General features: G+C 41.8%; 1 protein-coding gene across 1 annotated transcript; it reads right to left on the bottom strand.

Moving 5' to 3' along the window:
• Positions 1–5,463: 5,463 nt before the first annotated feature.
• Positions 5,464–11,627, bottom strand: LOC135326978 (transmembrane protein 18-like). The gene is made up of 7 exons (XM_064504620.1): positions 11,620–11,627; positions 10,994–11,047; positions 10,511–10,658; positions 10,071–10,191; positions 7,505–7,559; positions 6,558–6,651; positions 5,464–6,435 (listed from the first exon to the last, which is right to left on the bottom strand). The coding sequence occupies exons 1-7, from the start codon at positions 11,625–11,627 to the stop codon at positions 6,349–6,351; spliced, it is 567 nt and encodes a 188-aa protein (XP_064360690.1). The 3' UTR covers positions 5,464–6,348.
• Positions 11,628–20,013: the final 8,386 nt, after the last annotated feature.

The raw sequence follows: 20,013 nt of genomic DNA, 5'->3' as shown, positions 1-20,013 counted from the left end.
CACTCACATATAAATCTGGACAGCTAATTTGGCATATTAAGCTTGTTCGTTCTGTGACATGGCAGCAGATGCAAAAGTAGAAAACTTGGATACCACATGCTTTATTTGCTAATTAATTTGAAACTTTGATGGTATAAATCGATAAACCAATTTGCTAAAAAGAAATCACTCTTGTGTTCTTTTTATAAATTAGCTCATTTTCATCAGAGGGATGTTCTGTGTCCTGCTTTTTTATAACCATTGAAGAAGGATTAGCTTAATTTAGGATTTGGTGCAATTAAAAAAATACAGGAAGTTATATAAAATTAGATTGTTTCCTTCATTTCTGCTAACTCTGTGATTTCAAAAGAAAAATGGACATAGTGATTGATGATAGTGATTATTTAGAAAAAGTCTCACTATTAATTAACCTACAAAACCAACACCTTCAAGTAGAGCCATTAAACCTGTCTTTAATTCCATTTTTTACAACACTGCAGTGGATCGAATGTAAAAATCCCCAAACTGACAGTTCCCTGGATTCTGTTATAAAATATTTTGTCGTGAAGGGCTGGACACTTTTATACTTTATTTGGTACATCAGCTTCCTGATTTTTGTGATGCTTTTGATTGGTACAAATCTCATAAATCACTGTCTCTTCCAAGGTTGCTACAGGAAGCTGACTACTCTTGCTAATCCCTAAATCAAAGCATGGAGTATGGTATCAGAAGCATGAATGATAGAGTTATTGACCTAAAATGATTCATGTCTTGCAGGTCCTACCACACATGACTTCAGGAAAAAATATTACTGATGAGCTATTGGTAAATTGTCATTGCAGACTGCAAAGGAGTAATACATTTCTACTTTTGTTTGCATATTTATCCAGATTCCACAAAGCAATTTCTTGAATCATGTGAGGAATTTCTAAAAGCTCCTTGTTTCTACAATACTAAATCCCTTCCAAGGCTAGTGTTCTTCAAGACCAATGTGCATCTGTCCTAATTATATGAAAAACTTCACAACCCACCCTGCCAGTTGTAGTTACCTGGATGCATTTGATTTCACAATGCTAAGATTGAGGTATAAACACAATCCCAGTGAAGGGACTTAGCCTAGGCATCTCCTTGTCCAGCTGAACTTCATTTTGTGTGCCCTCAGGCCATTATGCAAACCCTTTTTCTCAGGTCTTTGCTGGAGCAGATGGGAGGAAGGGGATATTGGATAGTATTTCTTTGATTCAGGATTAACGTGTGTGTTATAAATGACACTAGGAACTTGTCCATTTTAAGAAATGTGTCTTGTTTCAATCAGTTCTGCTGAATGCCTTTCTGATTTTTATAATGTTTTCAGACCAGAGAGGCCACACATCTGATCCTGACGTTGGTTTCAGCTGGTTCTAACTCTGGACAGTGCCAAAGACAACAAGACCCAGTATCCATGGGACTATTTAAATGTTATACTGTTACAAACACTGACTATTATCGGTTACAGCTCTTTACCGGGCTTTATTATGTCTGAGAAACTGTATAAGAAAGGATCCTGCAAGTCATATTTAAATGAAATATTTAAATGTGTAAACACAGATACAAACATAGAGGTCTTCCTTTTGAGTCTTGAATTATTCCTATTTGGTACAACACTGTTCCAGTTTTGCAGTAAAACAATAGTATCAGCACAGCCACAAAGGGGAGGAACTGGTCAGAGGAAAGCAGGCTGCAAAACAGAGGTCTACGTAGCCGATCAGTTTTGAGGTATGAGGCAGGTGTTTCACGAGCATGGCAGGTTAAATTGCCAAAGCTATTCATAGTTGTTTTGTGTATGTGCGTGCATGCAAACTGCAGGAAGGGGAGTGAAAACAACTCAGAACTGCAAGTCTGTGTTCTCAAAGAGGGAGCAGAAAGAGAGCTCAGATGGATTCTGAGGATAAATAAGAAACAGAGCAGCAAGATTACAAGCTCAACACACGAGATACAAAGGGGAACGTCCAGTGGAGAACTCTGCACGTACAGCTTCTCAAAGGGAGTCAGAAAGCCTCTGAACTTTGCTGGGTATTGTTTTTCAGAATGCAGAGAAAGACCGAAGTGATTTCAGACACTCTGACAACCTCACTGATGGCTATAAACAACTGATAGCTATATAACTTAATAAGGACAGCCTTGGTAATGATGCCTTATGTAAGGGTAAATCACAAAGAAATGGGAGATATGCATAAGTTTTGTTAGTTCATGAACAAGACCAGTTCAGTACACTTTCCTGCATATTGTTTGCAAAACATTGTAATTGTTTTCGTTTTAGTTGTTAATAATTGGTTGGAGACAGGCTCCTCCAGGTGAAATGCAGGTGTGAGTGAAGGGGGATATTTATTTCCTTGCCTAATTAAGAAGCTTTAAAATACAAACCAAAACACAATCCTGACTTCAAAACACTACATACGTGCTCATCTTCACTGCTACAAGAAGTGCTTTTGAATGAAAAGAGGAAGAATTTGAATAAACTTTTGCAAGTGACTGGAGATCTATCTTGCAGTTCAGATGACAATTTATGCTTTCGAAAGCTAAGGTCCAAGCATTCCTGGTCATCCTAAAACACTGCAGAAAGTATTTATGAATTTATGGTGAAAAGCATTGCAGAACTGGCTATGAAAGAAATATTTTGAGTCAGCTTTTGCATATGAAACAGTGACATCCAGTGGCTAGTATGGTTAACTATAATGATTTGATGCACAGAAAAACAGATACACTTGTATTTGGTTTGAAAATTAGTTTTTTAAAAAAAAAGAGTAAATTACAGTGAATGTGTAAGAAGAGAGAATCCTAAATTCTAGTTCTTGGAAACTCATGTCTTCTCTGTAGGGAACTTTTCCACAGGGGATGATGCCAATTTCTGCCAGCTTGTCTTTTTACACAAATTTTCACGCAACAGAGCTTCTTCCTGCTAGGGTAAAGCTGCCAGGTTAATATTGCTTCTTCTCTTTTAATGTTTTTCCACAGTGGCTAACAGCACGTGTTGCGGTGGAAAGGAAGGCTCTTAAGGAAGGCTGAAGGTTGAGTCACTGCCTGCAAGATACACAGCAGCAGTAGCAAATCAGCTCTGTCTAGCCTTATTTACCAAAGGACCCAATTGTTTTTTTGTATGTTTACTCCAAACTGAAAGAATAAATAGGCTTTTCCACAAGCAACCTAAATTCACATCTCCCAATTAAATAGTATTGGCTAAGGTATTCCGCCTGGCTTAAACATTTGGCTCTCATTCACTTATACATATAAAATTCTAAATAGGCAAAACAACAGTCTCTAAATTCATGATGTAATTATTTTGATTTGACAGCAACTAGGCTCTTACTTTATGCTATTGTAGTATCACTTCATAAATCCAGTCACATAACAAATAAAAAACCACGCTTTACTTAATTTTGAGGGTTTCTCTTATGGCTAGACACTGATGTCAAATATTTTGCAAACTTTAACTCTTGAACATAGTGGTTTCCTAGGCAAGGCTAGCTAGAGGACAAATCATCAACCCAGTTATAAGTTTAAGTCTTTCTCAAATGTAGAAAACAGGATGATTTTTCTGACAATCATATATATGAAAGCAACACTGTTTGTTTGTGATGAGTAAATTAAATAGTTATATAAGATAAATTATTAAAGTTTAAGTAGTCAGGAAAGCTTTAAAAATGCTTAAAATTTTGAAGTTTGAATTTTGAGATGTTCCTCATTCAAGAAAATATTATGTTTCGGAATTAGGTGCCGTCCATACTTTCACTCATCAATACTTCCAGAAAACAAGCTCACTCCTCTGCCACGTTGACTCTCTATAAACTAAGTAATAGCCACCTGCTAGCTACCACATTTTACTAGTGGCATCCAAAATTATCAGATACCATACAGGTAAAAGATTATTCTCACTTGATGATTAAAAATAAATAAATAACCCCCCTGCCTTTCAAATGTAAGGGTTCACTTTATTAAAAGACTGTGGTGTATTAAAACCTTGTATTAAATAGCAACATTCAGCTGTCAATGCAACACAAAACAAAATACTGCCTAAAAGGTCTATTACATGGAGGGGAAAAAGAAAGTGAACTTTGGCAAGCACAAGATTGGTTTTTTTTGATTTTGTTTGGGATCCTCAAAGATGTGGAGAATTGTTTCTGTTAATAAATCTAGGACCAAGCAACAGCAACCCACCTGGGCGATACAGAAAGACACTTATTATCTTGCCTATCTTACGAGAGTTCTGATTGTGGCATCTCTCCAGTTTCACATACACAGGAGGAATTTTCATTTTTCCAACCTCAGACACAAGGAAATGGGTTCAATACTGAAATAGGTAGGGAAAGGTTGCCTTGGATGTACTAAATATAGCAGATTTTTTTGATTGTGAGATATTTGCTGCTTAGGGAACATGCTGCTCTAAACTACCTTATTTACTGTGAATCAAATTCCTACACACAGTGTGCAACGATGCCAAAGGCTATTCTTAATAGGTGATCCCTCAGTACCAGGCAAGGATTTCAACTGAAAACATGTGTAATACTAAAATGATTATACCCTGATATTGTTCTGCTCATGACCTTTATCTTGTGAACTGTTGTGACAACATTTGTGTGGTCACATTTAGGTCCACAGAAGAAAAACTCTAGACCACAAATTCTGATCTTGCCCCATCTATAAAGACCAAAGCTGAACTTTTCCAAACCAGGCTGGGAGAATTATGTCTATATAAATAGAATAGGCCTATTCTTTGGTCCTGAAGACAAGTTGCACAGGCTATCCTGCAGCCATTTGGCTAAATTCTTTTCACACCTCCAAAACAGTGGCTTTTAGTATGCACCTAAAGGCACATACTATCCACCAGACTACTGCAGACATTTTCAAGAAGTGCCCAAAATTGCACTAGGAGTTGTAACAGAATGGAACACTACAAGTGTCCACACCTGCACATATTTATTTATATGCTAACATACATATATATATATATGGCCTACACAGCCTGCAGGTCTTGATAGAGGAATGAATGAGGAAAGCTGTGCTGAGTTAAGGAGTCTCATAACTCATGGGAAAGGTAAAGAAATGGATCCCAGCCTAGCACTTGCACTGCCCTTCCACAACGTTGTGAAGCCCTCCAGAAATAGTTTCACCCTGCCCCATGTGAGGCTCAAACTGTGTATGTGCATGCATTTGCTTATTTTCCTGAAGTATGTAATTCCACCAGTTCACAAATACATGCAAGCTTAGAACCTTAGTAGTGTTCTTTTGCAAGCTAACCTTTGTACTCTACTAAGTTTAATTTTGTAGATCATTTTTCCCATGTCTTAAATGATACATACTTTAGACGAAGCTCTAGGTCTCTGCACAAGGCTTTAACTGCTTCCGCATATAACTTCTACTAAAAAAAGTACATGGACTCTTTTACATTGTATTCATCTCCTTTGCCTCACCAAATTCCCTAAATCTAATATGATCTTTTCACCAGAGTCAATTTGTCATTTCCAGTTCTTTATTAAAAAGTCAAACATTTTATACATGTGTATATACATATGAACAGAATTTTGTAGAACACCTTAAAGCTTCTCCCCTTCCCTTCTGTTCCACAAACTAGCAAAAGACACTATAAAAATTTCATTCATATTTAAGAAAGGATATTTATCTAACTGCATTAAAGTGTAAAATATAAATTGAAACAATTTAGAGATGGTTTTGACTGACTTACACAAATTAAGTACAAGATTTTACCAAACCAGCAATTTGTATGAGAAAGAAAAGGAAAAAAAAAAACAATTAAAAATATCAACTGCAATCCAACAATCTGTATTCAAGATACAATGGATAATTTTATTTATAAAATGGTCCTGTATCAGAATTGTTCACTGCCACACAATACATACATGAGATATGAAACTTGATCTACAAAGTAAAATGTTCTGTAGAAGCATGAGTTCTTGAAGTGTTCTGAATATTAGCCCTCATTTACTAGAATCCATAGCACAGCTTCAATTGGCGTAAGTAGAAGACTGGATACTTAATAAATACGTATTTAACACACAGTTAAAAAAAATACACAGGTGTATGAAAACTGACTGGAAGTTTGTACCGTTATCAGTGTTAATTGTCTTGGTCACGGTAAAAATAGCTTATACTAAAGCACAGAAAGACCTGTTAAGACCAGCCTGTCCTGATTTCATAGCAAAGTTGAGATGTATTGTGAACCCCTGCTTTCACCTCATTGTCCATGGCCAAAGGGTGCAAAGTCCTCTCAACATCAGACACAAAAAAACATTGCTGTTCTTGGATAAACATACAAGAAGGACTCATTACATGAAACAGTATTTTTACAAATAATAATAAAAATATTCAACACTTTCAATTCTTCTTTTTCTCTGCTTTAATTCTCTGCTGTAGTGTCTTCAGTTCAGTCATTACATTCAAAGTTCTGTAAACCCAGGTGACCTGAAAAGTATGAGTATTATTACATTCAACTCATTTTTAATATAATGTGTACACACACACATGCACACACACATTTACTTATCAGTTTCATGAAAGAAGTATCCATTTAAATAAACACATACCACAATTATGATAGTATTCACCAGAAGTGGTGCTGAAAAGACTAGTGAAATAAACATTCCTCTTGAATCAAAGTATTGGTATTTAGAAAATAGCCTGATAGAAAAGAAAAAAAAAAAAAAGAACATTATTCACTGTATTCCACACAACTTTATATGTTCATAATAGCTGTTCTACATGGATATTGGCCAGATTATCCCACTTCTTGGGAGCCCCAAGCATGGGACAACATTCTACTGTATCAAGCCAGAAGAAAGGGGTCGTCAATATCTAATCAGTTATGAACATTCATTACAATACCAGCCTTTCTTTTTTTTGTAAGGCTTTATTGTTTGACAGAACCCCCCCCCACACACACACACATAGTATCTTTCCAGAAAGACTATTAGTATTACTATAGTAATCTTTCCCTGTTACACTGGGGAAAGATTAGTTCAATGCTTACGGAAAAAAGTCATCAGTTTAATTCTGGTACACAGACTAAGTAAACCAGGCAGATTTTCATGATATTTATGCACATAATAAGCATATAAAATACTTAGCGATATTTTTGAGAAATGGTGCTTAACTTCACCTTATTAAACACAAACAGCTAATGAAAAAAAAAAAAAAAAAAGCCCATGTCCTCTTTCCCTTAACTGTACTACTCTGATTTTCTCTTAGAGTTAGTTTACAACAATCCATGCAAACAAAAAGTGTTTTTCTTCTTTTGATTTTTAGTCAGTAAACACATGTTAACTGTTAGAAAAATTACTCTTTCCTATAAGCTAAGTTGAAACTATATTGCATTGTATGGTTTTGTCCAAAAGGATTTTATCAATCAGTGCAACAGATCTTCCACCATCACATTCTCTTGATGAGACATGAGTGACTCTTTCAATTAATGTTTTTGGTGGAATGATACAAAAAAATAACTCATGCATTTAAATGTGAAAGGGAAAACAGTTACCTCCAATTCATAGCTGCTAATTCATTTATATATTCAGCACAGTAAACTAAACCTACTGTACAACAAAAGAAAAGTATTGTTAGATTCAATACTTCTTTAAAAATAAACAGCAAGTTATCAGTTCTAAGATGTATACGTACTCTACATTAAAATTCCATGATCCTCAGAAAATTGTCACACATTTAACTACATAAAGCCAGTTCTGAATGTTTGAAGTGTCCCATATAGATACTAACAAATATTAAGTGATCAGAAAACATACTTGCAATATTACAAAGAGACATAAAATCCTGCATATCTGAGCTTACAGGAAGAGCTCAGTATACACATGAGTATTTTTTTTTTAAATCAGTATTTTTTCCATCAATCTTGTTGATGATTGCTTCTAAGATAAATCTGTAAAATAAAGTCAGCACTCCCCCCAGACTGGTATAGAATTAAGATATCATTTTAGATGCTTTAGGTTTTATATCCACCATTACTATCTAAAGCTAGTGTACTAAACATTAAGAGTAAATTCACCAGAATTATAAACAAGCATTTATGCAGTTCCTTCCTACATTGCATTGCGTCCAAGTCTTAAAAAGGTAAATCCCTTCTATTTATAGTTTTAACATTTTTGGTCATTAAAATATCTAGGAGAAACACTGTATTTAAAACTGCTTCACAGAAGTGTTTTGAATTCACTTATGAGGACACAGCACAAGCTTTGTTTGTGGTAGGTATATAGCAGAGCAGTCCGCTGCAGTCCAGTGAAAACTAGTATATCCTTATTCAACAGTTATATGTAGCATAAATGCATCAAGACAGCAAGAAAATCCATTGAAATCATATGTTTAATAGAAAAGCAATGAGACTATATATTATCCAATTAAAAAATTTCCTTGTTTTGTTTTTTGTGGAAAATGATACAAGGAGAAACTTAAAACTGCTTCAGTCACTTTAAAGATGACATGCCCAAACCAGTTTAAAAAAAAAATTTGGTGATGTGAAGGGGAATGCCATAATAAACAATATTCTGTATTGTTTTGGCATCAGCTGGGTTATCTTTGTATGGTACTGCACAATATAGATCATACTTATCATGTCAAGGTAAACCAGTGTGATAATTTTGTAGTTTCTTTAGTCATTTTTTACTTTGTACAACATAAAATATTTTTTATTGTTGATGTATCACCAGTGGTTCAATTTTTCAGGGACGTACAAGGCTGTGACTTGATAAGGATTTTTTTAAGCACTCATCTCGCTTACAGGAAATTTACATCATACTTGCATTGAAAAGCCATCAAAGATCAGTTCCACTCCAATTTTCAATGCAATTAGTGCTTGGGTGTGCAAATCCATGCTGGTAACACTAAGAATACTTTAGATGAAGAATCTAAAGTAAACCGAGCCAGCATGTCATTAGAAATTCTACATGCCTAACATTAAATTTAAGAAAGAAAATCCTGACTTTTTAAAAGGAACACTTGGGCCTAATGTGTTGTACACGTGGCATCACTATTTCTTCCTCTGTACTCTGCAGTTAGAAATGGATTTACAGAAATTTACTAAGATTTCTATATTAATTTTGGGAGGTAATTTACATCACTGAAACCTTAGTTTTAGCTGAGTTACGTATTTGCAGTTTTGAGAAAACTGTGATTCCCCTTTCAACTTAACTAGTTGACTAAATGATATTTTAAAATGTCAACATAGTCTTCAAGTGGAATTTTTTGCCTGTGATTCTCTTTAACTTGCTCATCCTTCCTCCATTACTCTGTAAGCATGACAGAACTGAGGCAGTGTGTACAGCCATAACTAGAACCACGGTGCTGCTCGCAGCACATGCATATAATCAAATCCATGACATCTTCTAAAACAAATACCCTCCGCAAGGCTACTCTTAAGCCAGTCAGCCACAAAGACAGAGCTTTGGTTAGGCAAGGCCACAGAGGATCCTCAGGCTGACCTCTGACAAATCCTGAAACAGCAAACACTGGTACCGCAACGGTAAGAACCAGGTTTGCTCTTCCTCATGCCATTCGCACAGGTGTTAGTCAGGCAGTAGACCAGATCCAGAAATGAATCCAGCCAAAAGCTGGCCATATTTCCTGAAGGGCAGCATTAGAAGAAGGCAGAGAGTAACTGCCAGCTTGTGAGAGTCCTTGTCTGCTTCTCTAGAGTAACAGCAATCTTCTGTGAAGCTGTGATACATAATTAACTATGAAGAAACCTTATTTATCACAAATCCTCCCTAAGGCCAAAGTTTCAAGTCACTACTTCATATAGTCTTGGAAACAAAACAAATAGGCACATATGCTATAACAGCTTCTGTGACAATGAAATGCAAGTAAGTATTATTGTGTACAGGCACATGTATTAATAAAAGAGAAATACTGCTTTGCATGCCCTTTAACTATTGTAAAGCATATCACAAAACCCAGTATTACGCAGACATATACAGAAAATTGTAATTACTAACCTAGAAGAATATCTTTAACAGTATTAGTGGCATAAAGGATGCAGGTGCCGCCTGCCACCCGAAAGGCAAGTTCAGGGAAGCAGCACTGCACACACTACTCACCCACGCAAAGGAAGTGCCCTATTTGCACCCGATAGTGCTGCAGAGAGAAGCACGTCAGGAGGAAGCAGAGGACGTGGAAAACCGCCAGCCCCACCAGCCAGGGCTCAGACCAGTCCGTCGTCTAGGGACAAAATTAAGACAGACTCGGCGATCACGCAAGCTCCATCAGGCAGCTTTCCTTTCCACACCCCACACGGAAGAGGAAACCCCCTCTCGCCCACCGGCCCCGCTCGCAGCCACGGGGCGCCCCAGAACAACGCCGCCGGGAAGGTGCCCGCGGCCCGGCCGCCCGCCCAAACGCGCCCCCCCCGCGCAGGGGCCGAGCCCCACGGCACCCCCGAGGCCGGCGCCGTCCGCACCCCTCCCCTCGTCGGCCCCGCCGCCGCAGCGAGCCGCGAGCGCCGCGGGGAGCCCGGCTGCAGCGAGCGGGGGCGCCTCACCACCAGCACAGTGCCCAGCCCCAGGGGCGCGCCCCGCGGCGCCTCCACGGCGGCGGCGGCGGCGGCAGCGCCCCGCCCCTCCCCGCCGCCGAAGCCTCGCGAGAAGTCGCCCAACGGCTGCCGCCGCCCAGGCCCTGCTCCGCGACAGCTAGGGGCGGGGGGAGGCCGTTTGCGCGGTGTGGGTGGCGCTTCCAGGGCTTCCCGCCCCCCTCTGGGAGGGCAGAGGCGGCTCTCGGCAGCAGCGCGGGGAGCAGGGCTGCCCCGGTCTTCAGTAAGAATCGTCTTTCCTGCTTCTGGAACTGAAATTTTCTCAGTGGTGACTCGACCCTCTCAGAGAAACGGCAGAAACTCCTGTTAGGTTTTTAGTAGCTGACATACAAGAAGATTGGCAGAGAGTATTTTCTGTGGCAGTTTGTTGCATAGTGTCAGGCTGCTGTCAGGGCTTTCCGGGCCCTTCAGATCTGCAGCCCTGTGCCGTGTTGCCTCTTCGGTCTTCCCTCAGTAACAGTGCCTGGCTTCAGCTGCTTTAGGATGAAACTGCGGGAAAAAAAAAGGACAGTGTTAAGCCTGATTGGAAATTTCTGACTAGAAACCACTTGAACACTCCAGGCAGGAGCTTAAGTCTGGTGAAAAATGCTAATCTTGCAAAAGAAAAAAAATGGATTAGTGGGCAATGAAAAGGGGATAAGACATCTCATTCACACCTTTGTTTTTGCTAAATGCGTGTAGGTTTCGAGGAACCTACCAGTCTTAAAGACCTATCGCTCTTAAGTAGAAATTTCAAGTTCAGGTTCATCGGCTAAGACAGCAAGCTTCATGATCTTAACAGAATTATCTTTGTCTGAACCACAAGGCATACTGTTACGCAGTAGCTCTATGCTGTGGTTTTCATGACATTTCTATTGCTGTCATGAAATTATTTTTTCTGAAGGTTTGGCTTACCAGATCTGAAGCTTTGGCTTACATTTTTTGCCAGATCATTTTTATATGAAATTGGGTTTAAAATTTGATTCATGAAAGTTCATGAAGTGCTGCAGGAATGGGAACTCTGACAGCTTTTTTCAAAATGTTTGGAAGTGCAAGCAGAAGTAAACACTATAAACACTTACTCTACCATATAGACAAATACAGGCCTCAGTGTGAACTGTAATCTCTTTTTAGTGTCATACTTCTGCAATTTAGTGTGAGTTACCTAAAACTGAAGATGTTTTTTTCCATTTTGTTTTAGGATTTTGGTGGTCTTTTTCTCAGCAACAATAATATCTGGAGGTAAATGAATGGCTTTGCACCATCCTGCTTAATTTTACAATGCTTTAAGTAACAAAGGCTCTCATTTCTATTACTATTCTGATCTTAGTTTTAAGACTGGAAAAAAGAAAAAGATGTTTTCAGCCCACATTATAGATTGGGAAATAAGGCCAAGAGAAATTGACTTGTCATTTAAAAAATCTTACGATTAATGTACTAGATTAAATGATTTGGGATTTCTGTAAATGGGGAATCAGTTTCTTTTAAATTGCTCAGTAACTGACTAGAATAACTGTCTGCAACAGCTGAACAGGTTCAGTGAATGGAAGATATAGTAGATGCTTTATGAGCTGAATATGCTGGTCAGTGGTGAATCTATCATACAGGCAAGCTGGCTGGATAGAAAGTTAGTGGCTTATTATGACTACAACATACAGTATTGAAAATTTTATGTAGTTTTTACTGTCAGGCACTGTAGAGAGCAGTCAGTGCAAGCTTTATCACAAAATACAGGCTGCTTCTATGAGACTGGCTAGGATAAAGTCAATAATGGTGTTTGTCAGCAGGTGGTAGCAGATACATAAGTATTACCAACACTTTTGTGTGATATAGGTTAGCTTTCATTTTTCATGGAGAATGGAATGTGAAGCAGAACATACTTAAAAATAACAAATACACACATTGCTCTTTTATAGGGAAAGGCCTGTACATTTTTCCTGTTACAGCTTCTCTGCAGATCCAGCATGCTACATTCAGATCTTAATTTTAAAGATACTATAGAAACAAGAGGTATGCAATATCAATGATGATGTAGAAATATTTCTGTTCTTTTTACTAAGAGTAACTAGACAAATAGGTTTTTAAAACTGAATCTCATTTTTCTATTGTAAGATTCAGATTCCTATATAATTTCTGTCCAGGCTACAGTATAATCCATTTTGATTTTTACAGGAGAAAAAGGAAAATGTATCCCTTTTAACAAAAGAAAAACTTAATTGTGCATAGGTAGGTATCTAAAATTACACATTTATATAAGTTTAGGTTGCTGAAGACCGAGCTCAATGACAAAAAAGATCTGCTTATGGCAGAGAATCTCAAAACTGAGTGCTAAACTATATTTTAATCATAGCACTGGGAGCTGGCCAGCAAATCTGGGTTTGTGCTAGCCACTACTTGGAAGTGCCTTTTCTACTTACTGTGGAAGGACATGCAGGTTAGAATCTCCAAGTAAATAGGAAGGAACTTTTGTTTTTGAAATTCCCCACACATACTGAAGTGCTGCCTTTTTTTTTTTTTTTTTTTTTTTTTTTTTTTTGCCTTTCTTTAACAAATCTGTGAATTAGCAGGTAGATAGTTCTCAGTGATCTTATTTCATTAAGATCCTAAGTGTAGGTTCGTTCTTGTGGTATTGTATTCCTAATTTTTACCTCAAGAAGCTAATGTCCCTTGTAATGCAAGAGCTGTATTTAGAATATCTTTGAAAAATGAAATATCATACCAATATCTGTTGTCCTTGTACCAAGCCAGCCACGTCCTACACTCTTTTCTTCTTTGCCTTTGATATTGTTCTGTCTCTGCAGGGTATGTTCCATTATGAACTGGAGTTTGCTTAGGAGTGATGGTGGTGGTGTGAGCTATCCAAGCTTTCCAAGCTGGGTGAAACAGAATTTATAATAGTCTCAGTTTAAAAAGGCAATTTCTTGGGGAAATGTTATTAGGAACTTTCTTGTTCTTAAACATCAATGAAAAATACACGGAATACAAAATAGAAATAGCTCATGACTTCCCTAATGTGACAAGATCAGTCCAACAACAGGCACGTCCTCTGATCATGAGTTGTTCACACATCAAGAAAGTCAGGTCACAGCTTGCGGTTATTCTGCTATTCTTGTCCTTAACATGCACATTGATTTATGGCTTTGCGTCTTTGAGGGTCTGCTTGGAGTTGGTGAGACTCAAGTTGTTACTTCATTCTTTGAAAGAAACCCTGAAGTTGGTCCCCAGGCATTTCCAACAACCTTTGAACATGGAACCATGATTTCTTAAGCATGTTGTTTTCAAGAGTACTGAGTGGCTGATTGCACCATATCAACGTGCATTGGCCCATTTTTGTTTGGCTTATTGCATTCTGACTGACTCACTCAGAAAGTGTGACCCCAGCCTTGCCAGACAAAGCAGTTTTCGGTGAATTAGGACCAGGTGAAGCCACCCAGTGCAGAAGTTCATCAACAACAATAACCTTGACAAAAAAGCAAAGTACATTACAGTTATAAAAAATGTTAGTAGGAGTTGGGTAGCAAAGTTTGTCTTCCTTTTTTGTCATTATTATTATTATCTACCTCAGACCAGATTAATCTCATCAGCTGGATCTTGACAGATGTAGTCAAGATCTTGTGCAGGTGGTGCTTCTGGCTTAGTTGCACTTAGTGACAGGGTTGGGTGCCCTTTTCTTGCTCTTGAGATGCTTCTGTTTGAAGTAGTAGGTGGCCTCCTTTACCAGGCAGGGCAGGTGAACTGCTGCTTCCTGTGGCTTCTCCCTACAGCAGTTGTGGAATGCTTGGGGAGGGGTTGGTTCTGAGGGCATGAGCTGAGTCTTCTTCAGCAGCATAAGGCAGGGGCTCCAGCATGGAGCAGACAGACCCCAGTGAAGATAATCTTGTTTCTCACGCTGAGAAGGAACTGGGGTACCAAAGGGATGGTGAGCGGGATAGCAGGGAGGAATGGGAGACTTAGACCCACTGTTGCCTTTTCTCCCAGGGGCTCTCCATGCTTTTCCCAAGGAGAGGGCAGGCTGCATTGCTGCTCCAAGGCCAGAGTGCCCCCACTGAGACCCTATCAGCTGTGGCCTCTGCAGTTTGGGCCAAGCCAGCTACCACTAATTTAAACCATCCCTGGACAAGGTTAATTGTTAGAGTGTGTCTGAGAAAGACATACTCAGTGGTGCGCCCTTTACGTGTTCCTGGAGGGTCAACCCCTCAGCAGTGGCACTGATCCTTAGATTTTAGGCCTTGTGATTTCCCCCTTGATTTCTCCAAGTCACTTTCACCTCCTTTTGTGCCTCCAATCTCCTTTCTCTTCTGCAGTCTCTTGATATAATCATGAACATGTCCAGGTGTCTGGCAATGCACTGGACCCTGCTCTCTGCCATGCTAAGCATGTGAGTAGAACTGAGACTCTCCAGGTGCATGTGGCAGGTAGCATGGGTGGCGGGGGGAATGGAAGGATTAATAGTGATCTTCTGTTTCTTCCTTAGGGAGGAAGAAAGCTGTCAAAAGACAGCAAGCTAGCAAGAGGGGCATCCCTCCACCAGAGTCTCAGTCAAGGCAGAGATGGGAGATGAGCATGTATGGCAGGAGGCACACGTATACCCAACTTCTTGGTATCCCCTGCTTTGCAGGGAGCCTGCTCCAGAGTTCTGCTCTGGAGAAAAGGGCTGCTCCTCTCTGCAACTGCTCCAAGGCCTGCTCTTCCTCCGAGTAGTCTGCTATACATGCGTAGAAAGTAGTTAACAGTTTGATTAGTGGTTTTCCAATTTTTGAAAGTAGACGGATAAAGTCTTGCAAAAAGTTCATTCCGAAATTGAATGCAACTCAGCTTCTTCTGTGGGAATGGGGAGTCTTATAATTAGCTCTACCCATTGATGAGCTGAGCGCCATTCATCTTGACCCTTTTTAAGCATCAGATTTTACTAATGGGGCTTTATCATGATTAATTTAAAACCTGTGTTTTGCATAACGCTGATTACTTCTCCAGTGTACTGTTGTACTTCGACTTCAGTTTGTCCTTGTACCAAAGTGTCATCCATATATGGTATGGCCCCGAGAGTACCATAGGCCATTCTTGTCCAGACTAGCCTTATCTGGGACCTCTACCCACACACCCTATGCCCATGGGCCTGGAAGCTCCACCTAATCTCTAGACTTGGCCCCCAGTCCTGGTCCCAACCATATTATAGGTGGGCCTATGCCCAGCATGGTCCCCTGCTGGTCCTGAGTCATTGACTGGACTTCCCAGGATGACAACTCATCACCTTGCTTTGGTCTCAGGTTGCTGTCAGTCTGACCTACATTATTCTATAATTCTAATTTTGCAGTGATCCAGACTGGGACTGACTGGCTGCAGAGCAGCACTTGTGGACAGCCCCGGGGGGCCTGGTCAACATAACGATCAATGTGCCCTGACAGCAAAGAATGCCAACAGTCTCCTGAACTGTATTAACAGAATACCCAGCAGGTTAGGGGGGGTGATTTTTCACCTTTATTCAGAAATCATGAGACCACATCTGGAATAGTGCATCCAGCTTCAGGTGCCTCCAATACAAGGAAGATAATAATAACCTAGAACATGTTCAGCAGAGGGCCACCAATGTGTTTAAGAGTTGAAACACTTGCCCTATGGGGAAAGGCTGAGGGAGCTGGGCTTGTTCAGCCTAGAGAATAAATGGCTTCAGAGGGAACTAACAGGAGACCCCCAATGCCTACATGGAGGTTACCAAGGAGATGAAGCCAGGCTCTTCACAGTGGTGCATGGTTGGAGGATGAGAGGTAATGGGCATAAATTGAATGAGAGGTTCAGGCTGGATAAAAGGAAAAGCTTGTTCACCATGAGGACACTCAGGCAGTAGAACAGGTTGCCCAGAGAGGTTGTGCAGCTTCCATCCTTGGAGGTTTTCAAGACTCAGTTGGATAAAGCCTAGAGCAACCTGGTCTGCCCTCACAACTGATGTTGCTTTGAGCAGGAGGTTGGAAATAACTCCTTACATCACTTCCAACCTGAATTATTTTGATTCCATGATTTCACAATAGAGGAAGATCAGCTTCTTAGTTGTGTTAAACAATATTGCATTAGTCTGAAAGTGAAATGAATGTATGGTTTGTTTTTTTTTTTTTTTTTCCCAGAATCTTATTTCCTTAACTCAGGTTTGTGATTAAATTCCTCTCTTTCATCCAGTTTCTGTCAGGGCATTTTCCTCAATGCAAAAGAGCTTCAGGCCTCTACAGGCCTTCACTATTCCCAGACCTTACAGGCACTCTCAAATGCAAATGTCTTTTTGTTCCCTACCTACCAACATGCCTGCCTATTAAATTATTCCACTAAACCCACCAGAGATCTCTTCAGCATTCTGTCAAAGCCCTGCTGTGTTCTGGCAAAACAACCATTTTCTACTTCTCTTGGGGTCCTTGTCCAGGTTGGAAGAGGCCAAATTTAGCTGAAAGCAAAGAGCAGCCTTGACCGTGTTAGGTCCTGCTCTTCACTGTTCACTGTAAATGTTTGATTTCCTCTGAAGTTTTCTTAGTGCACTTATCTACACTTCTGCTCCATTTCTGGTGCCTTCTGCTGCCCTCCGAGGGGTGCTGGAAGGACAGGGATGGCTCTGAGATGCTCCTTTGCATTATGTTAATGTCAGTTTTCAAATGAGGCAGTGGAGGGGCAGAGACACATGTTGCATATGTCCTGCTCCCGCTGGGGCTTCTGCCTCTGGGCTGCTGCGTCTCAGAGCTTGGGGAGCTGCATCCAGCTTCAGGCTCTGGATTGTTGTGGGCAGAAGCATCCTCCTGAGCAGCACCTGGGTGTCCTGTAGGCACAAAGAGCCAGTTAGCTACTTTGTACTGGCCCTCTGAAGAGAAAAGGGGACTTTTGCAGTGGCACCACGCAGCCCGGGCAGATGGCAAGCTGCGGCCTTAACACCTATGGATGTGAGGGGCAGTTCAGGAGATACAAATACCCCTGGGGGCAATATCCTGCACAGGGGGAGAGTTCTGGCCCATAGTGAGCAAGGCTTTGCAGAGCAGAGCTCTACAGATGTTTAACAGCTGGGATGCAGTTTGTGGTGTGAGGAAGGTCATTCTGAACTTCCGGAAAAGTGTTGCAGGGGGAAGGCACTGCCGGAAGGTATTGAACCCTCCACACCTCTCTGCATTGCCACAGACATCTTCCCACAGCCAGCTCAAGACCTGCAACCAGCAGCCCTGGGCAGTGCCAATCCCCAGTGCAGCCTCCTACCTGCGGAGCTGCCGGTGTGCTCGGGACACTCCTCAGCAGAGGGGCTGCAAGCCAAAGCCATGTCCCGCCCAAATATTGCTGTGCAGTTGTCAATGAGGAACTCCACCAGCACCTGCACACGGAAAACCATGGGTGTCAGTGCAAGAGGCAGAAAATGTGCTCAAGAGTCTTGCTGCTCCTGACTGACATTTCTCCAGTGAAAGCTGTAGCTCTGTGGCTGCAGCTCCATTAGGAGATCTGCCTGTCACATATTGCAGATAGCCCAGCTGAGGGGCATCCCCCATGCTCCCAGGTGCTGCTGCTGCATTTAGCTGTTGCAATAGCCATGGGATCTGTGGGGGTGGCTCAGCTGTGCCCCAGTGGGGGGAGCTAGCTGGTGAGTTCAACATACCTTGTCATTCATCTCTTTCTGGACTTGCAGTGGGAGTGTGCTGTCCGTGCCTGGGCTCAGCATGTTGGGCCCAAAGCAGATGGCAAAGGTTGTGGGAGTTCATCCTGCTGGTCTCTGCGTTCTGGCTAATGTGATGGAGCACAGCCAGCACGGGCTTGAGCAAGAGACGATTTGGCCGGGGCAGCTGGTCAGCCACCCTGTGTGAACACAAGCACAACAAGCCATGACTTGAGAGGGCAGTGGCCACTGCTTCTTGCCGTGAGCAAGTCTCAAGTAAACTCCCACAAACGGTGCCTTCTCCAAAGAGAGCAACGCCTGTGCTTACTTTCACTACTTTACACAAGTCCTGTCAAGAAACCCCCAGCGGTAGCTGGGTATGTGGTTAAGTGCAAGATCTGGAATGACCAGATCTTGACTGCAAGGCGAGCGTTTGAGCACAGTGCCTGCTTTTCAGTAGATGGACAGTGTGAATGAAGGTAAGGTTGTCAGGAAACATCACAGGAAGCCTTGCAAAGGCCCATGAAAGCCTGTGCCTGTGTTGTGAAGTATCAGTACTAGCAAGCTGATAGAAATGGCAGGTTTTTCCATGCGACTCCCCATTTTTGGAGAAGGCCTCTCTCAGCCCCTCCAGAACACTATGACTGGCTACAACACTCACTCTTTCAGTTCTTCAATCTTTTCTTCCCTGCTTGGCTTCTCCAGAGCCAGCATCCACTTCTCGTACAGGGCCGCTGACAGGAGTTGGGAGGGGATATTGCAGAGGAAGTCCTGCAAGGCCAGGATATGGAGATGAGGCTTTGGACACCACGCCTGAGCCCACAGGGAGCACCCCCAGCACTTGGGCACCCAAGGAGGCAGCTTGCTTTGAGCTACCTGCTCTCAAAGGTGCTCACGGCCACTGGCAGAGCAGTGGGCTGCACGGGTCCCTGCCCTGCTTGAACATGCCTATTTGAGTGCAGTAAGAGGCCCTGGTGCCTATCAGCCTGGAGTCCACCCAGAAATCTCAGTCTTCCTCCCTGAGGAGGGTGCTGGGGAGGAGGAGGCGGAGGAGGAGGAGGAGGAGGAAGGGAGTTTCCCGTGGGCAGGCAGGAAATCAGTGGCAGAACAAGGGGGACTGAAAACCAGATGGAAAACACAAATGCCAAACTTTCCCAAGTCCAAAAACATGCCGTTTGGCTTCACTAGGGTATCAGCTTTGAGTCCCCCCTGGGACCATCCAGGCACTTGAGTGGGCCCGTGCAGGTTCGCAGTGTCCTCTCAGAGCTGCAAGGCAGAAGAATTCACCTTCAAGACTACCGCCAAGAGGTGCACAGGTTTGCTGTCCAAGCCAACGGTGTCCCCTTTGTCGAGGGCCTCCTTCAAGTCCCTGCGCTCTGTCTCACTGGCAGCTTTGCAAAATATCCCCTCAGTGGCAGGCCCTTCTCTGTACAGTATGGCCAGGAGATCCTGCAGGAGAAAGCAGATAGGGGTGGCAGAAGAGTTCCTTGGGTGAAGAAAGGCCCTTTAGCCTTAGGGGAGCATTTGCTGGAGACAGAAGCAAGTTTTTGCCTGGGAGGCGCACTCTGCTTTGCTTGGGTTTGCATCTAGTTCTCACTGCCGGTAGGTTACACTGGCAGAAACTTGGCCAAGTAACCCCAAGCCACCCTCTTGAGCACCTTCTTCAGGGAAACCCAGAAATCGCCATCTGTTTATGCTGCTGAGAGCTTCCTTTCAATGACTTCTGCAAGGCCACCAACATGCCCCTTAGGGAGCAGACCTGCTTCTCCTCTTCCTGCTCTGGGGTTGTCTCCACTCCAAAGTTACTTCCCGCAGCAGCTGCGTGGGCCGCACAAACCCGCAGACTTGACCCCTTTGACTTGCA

Source organism: Dromaius novaehollandiae, unplaced genomic scaffold (genome assembly GCF_036370855.1).
Source record: "Dromaius novaehollandiae isolate bDroNov1 unplaced genomic scaffold, bDroNov1.hap1 HAP1_SCAFFOLD_58, whole genome shotgun sequence".
In the NCBI taxonomy this organism is placed as follows: Eukaryota; Metazoa; Chordata; class Aves; order Casuariiformes; family Dromaiidae; genus Dromaius; species Dromaius novaehollandiae.
The sequence above is the reverse complement of the archived record's forward strand: the minus strand, read 5'-3'. Positions and strand labels throughout refer to the sequence as shown.

Excerpts from the sequence above, each read along its gene's own strand:
- LOC135326978 (XM_064504620.1), bottom strand. Across the intron at positions 7,560-10,070 it reads AGGGCACTTCCTTTGCGTGG|TAGGTTTAGTTTACTGTGCT; the intron begins GTGAGTAGTGTG and ends TTTGTTGTACAG. Across the intron at positions 6,436-6,557 it reads TGAATACTATCATAATTGTG|GTCACCTGGGTTTACAGAAC; the intron begins GTATGTGTTTAT and ends CATACTTTTCAG.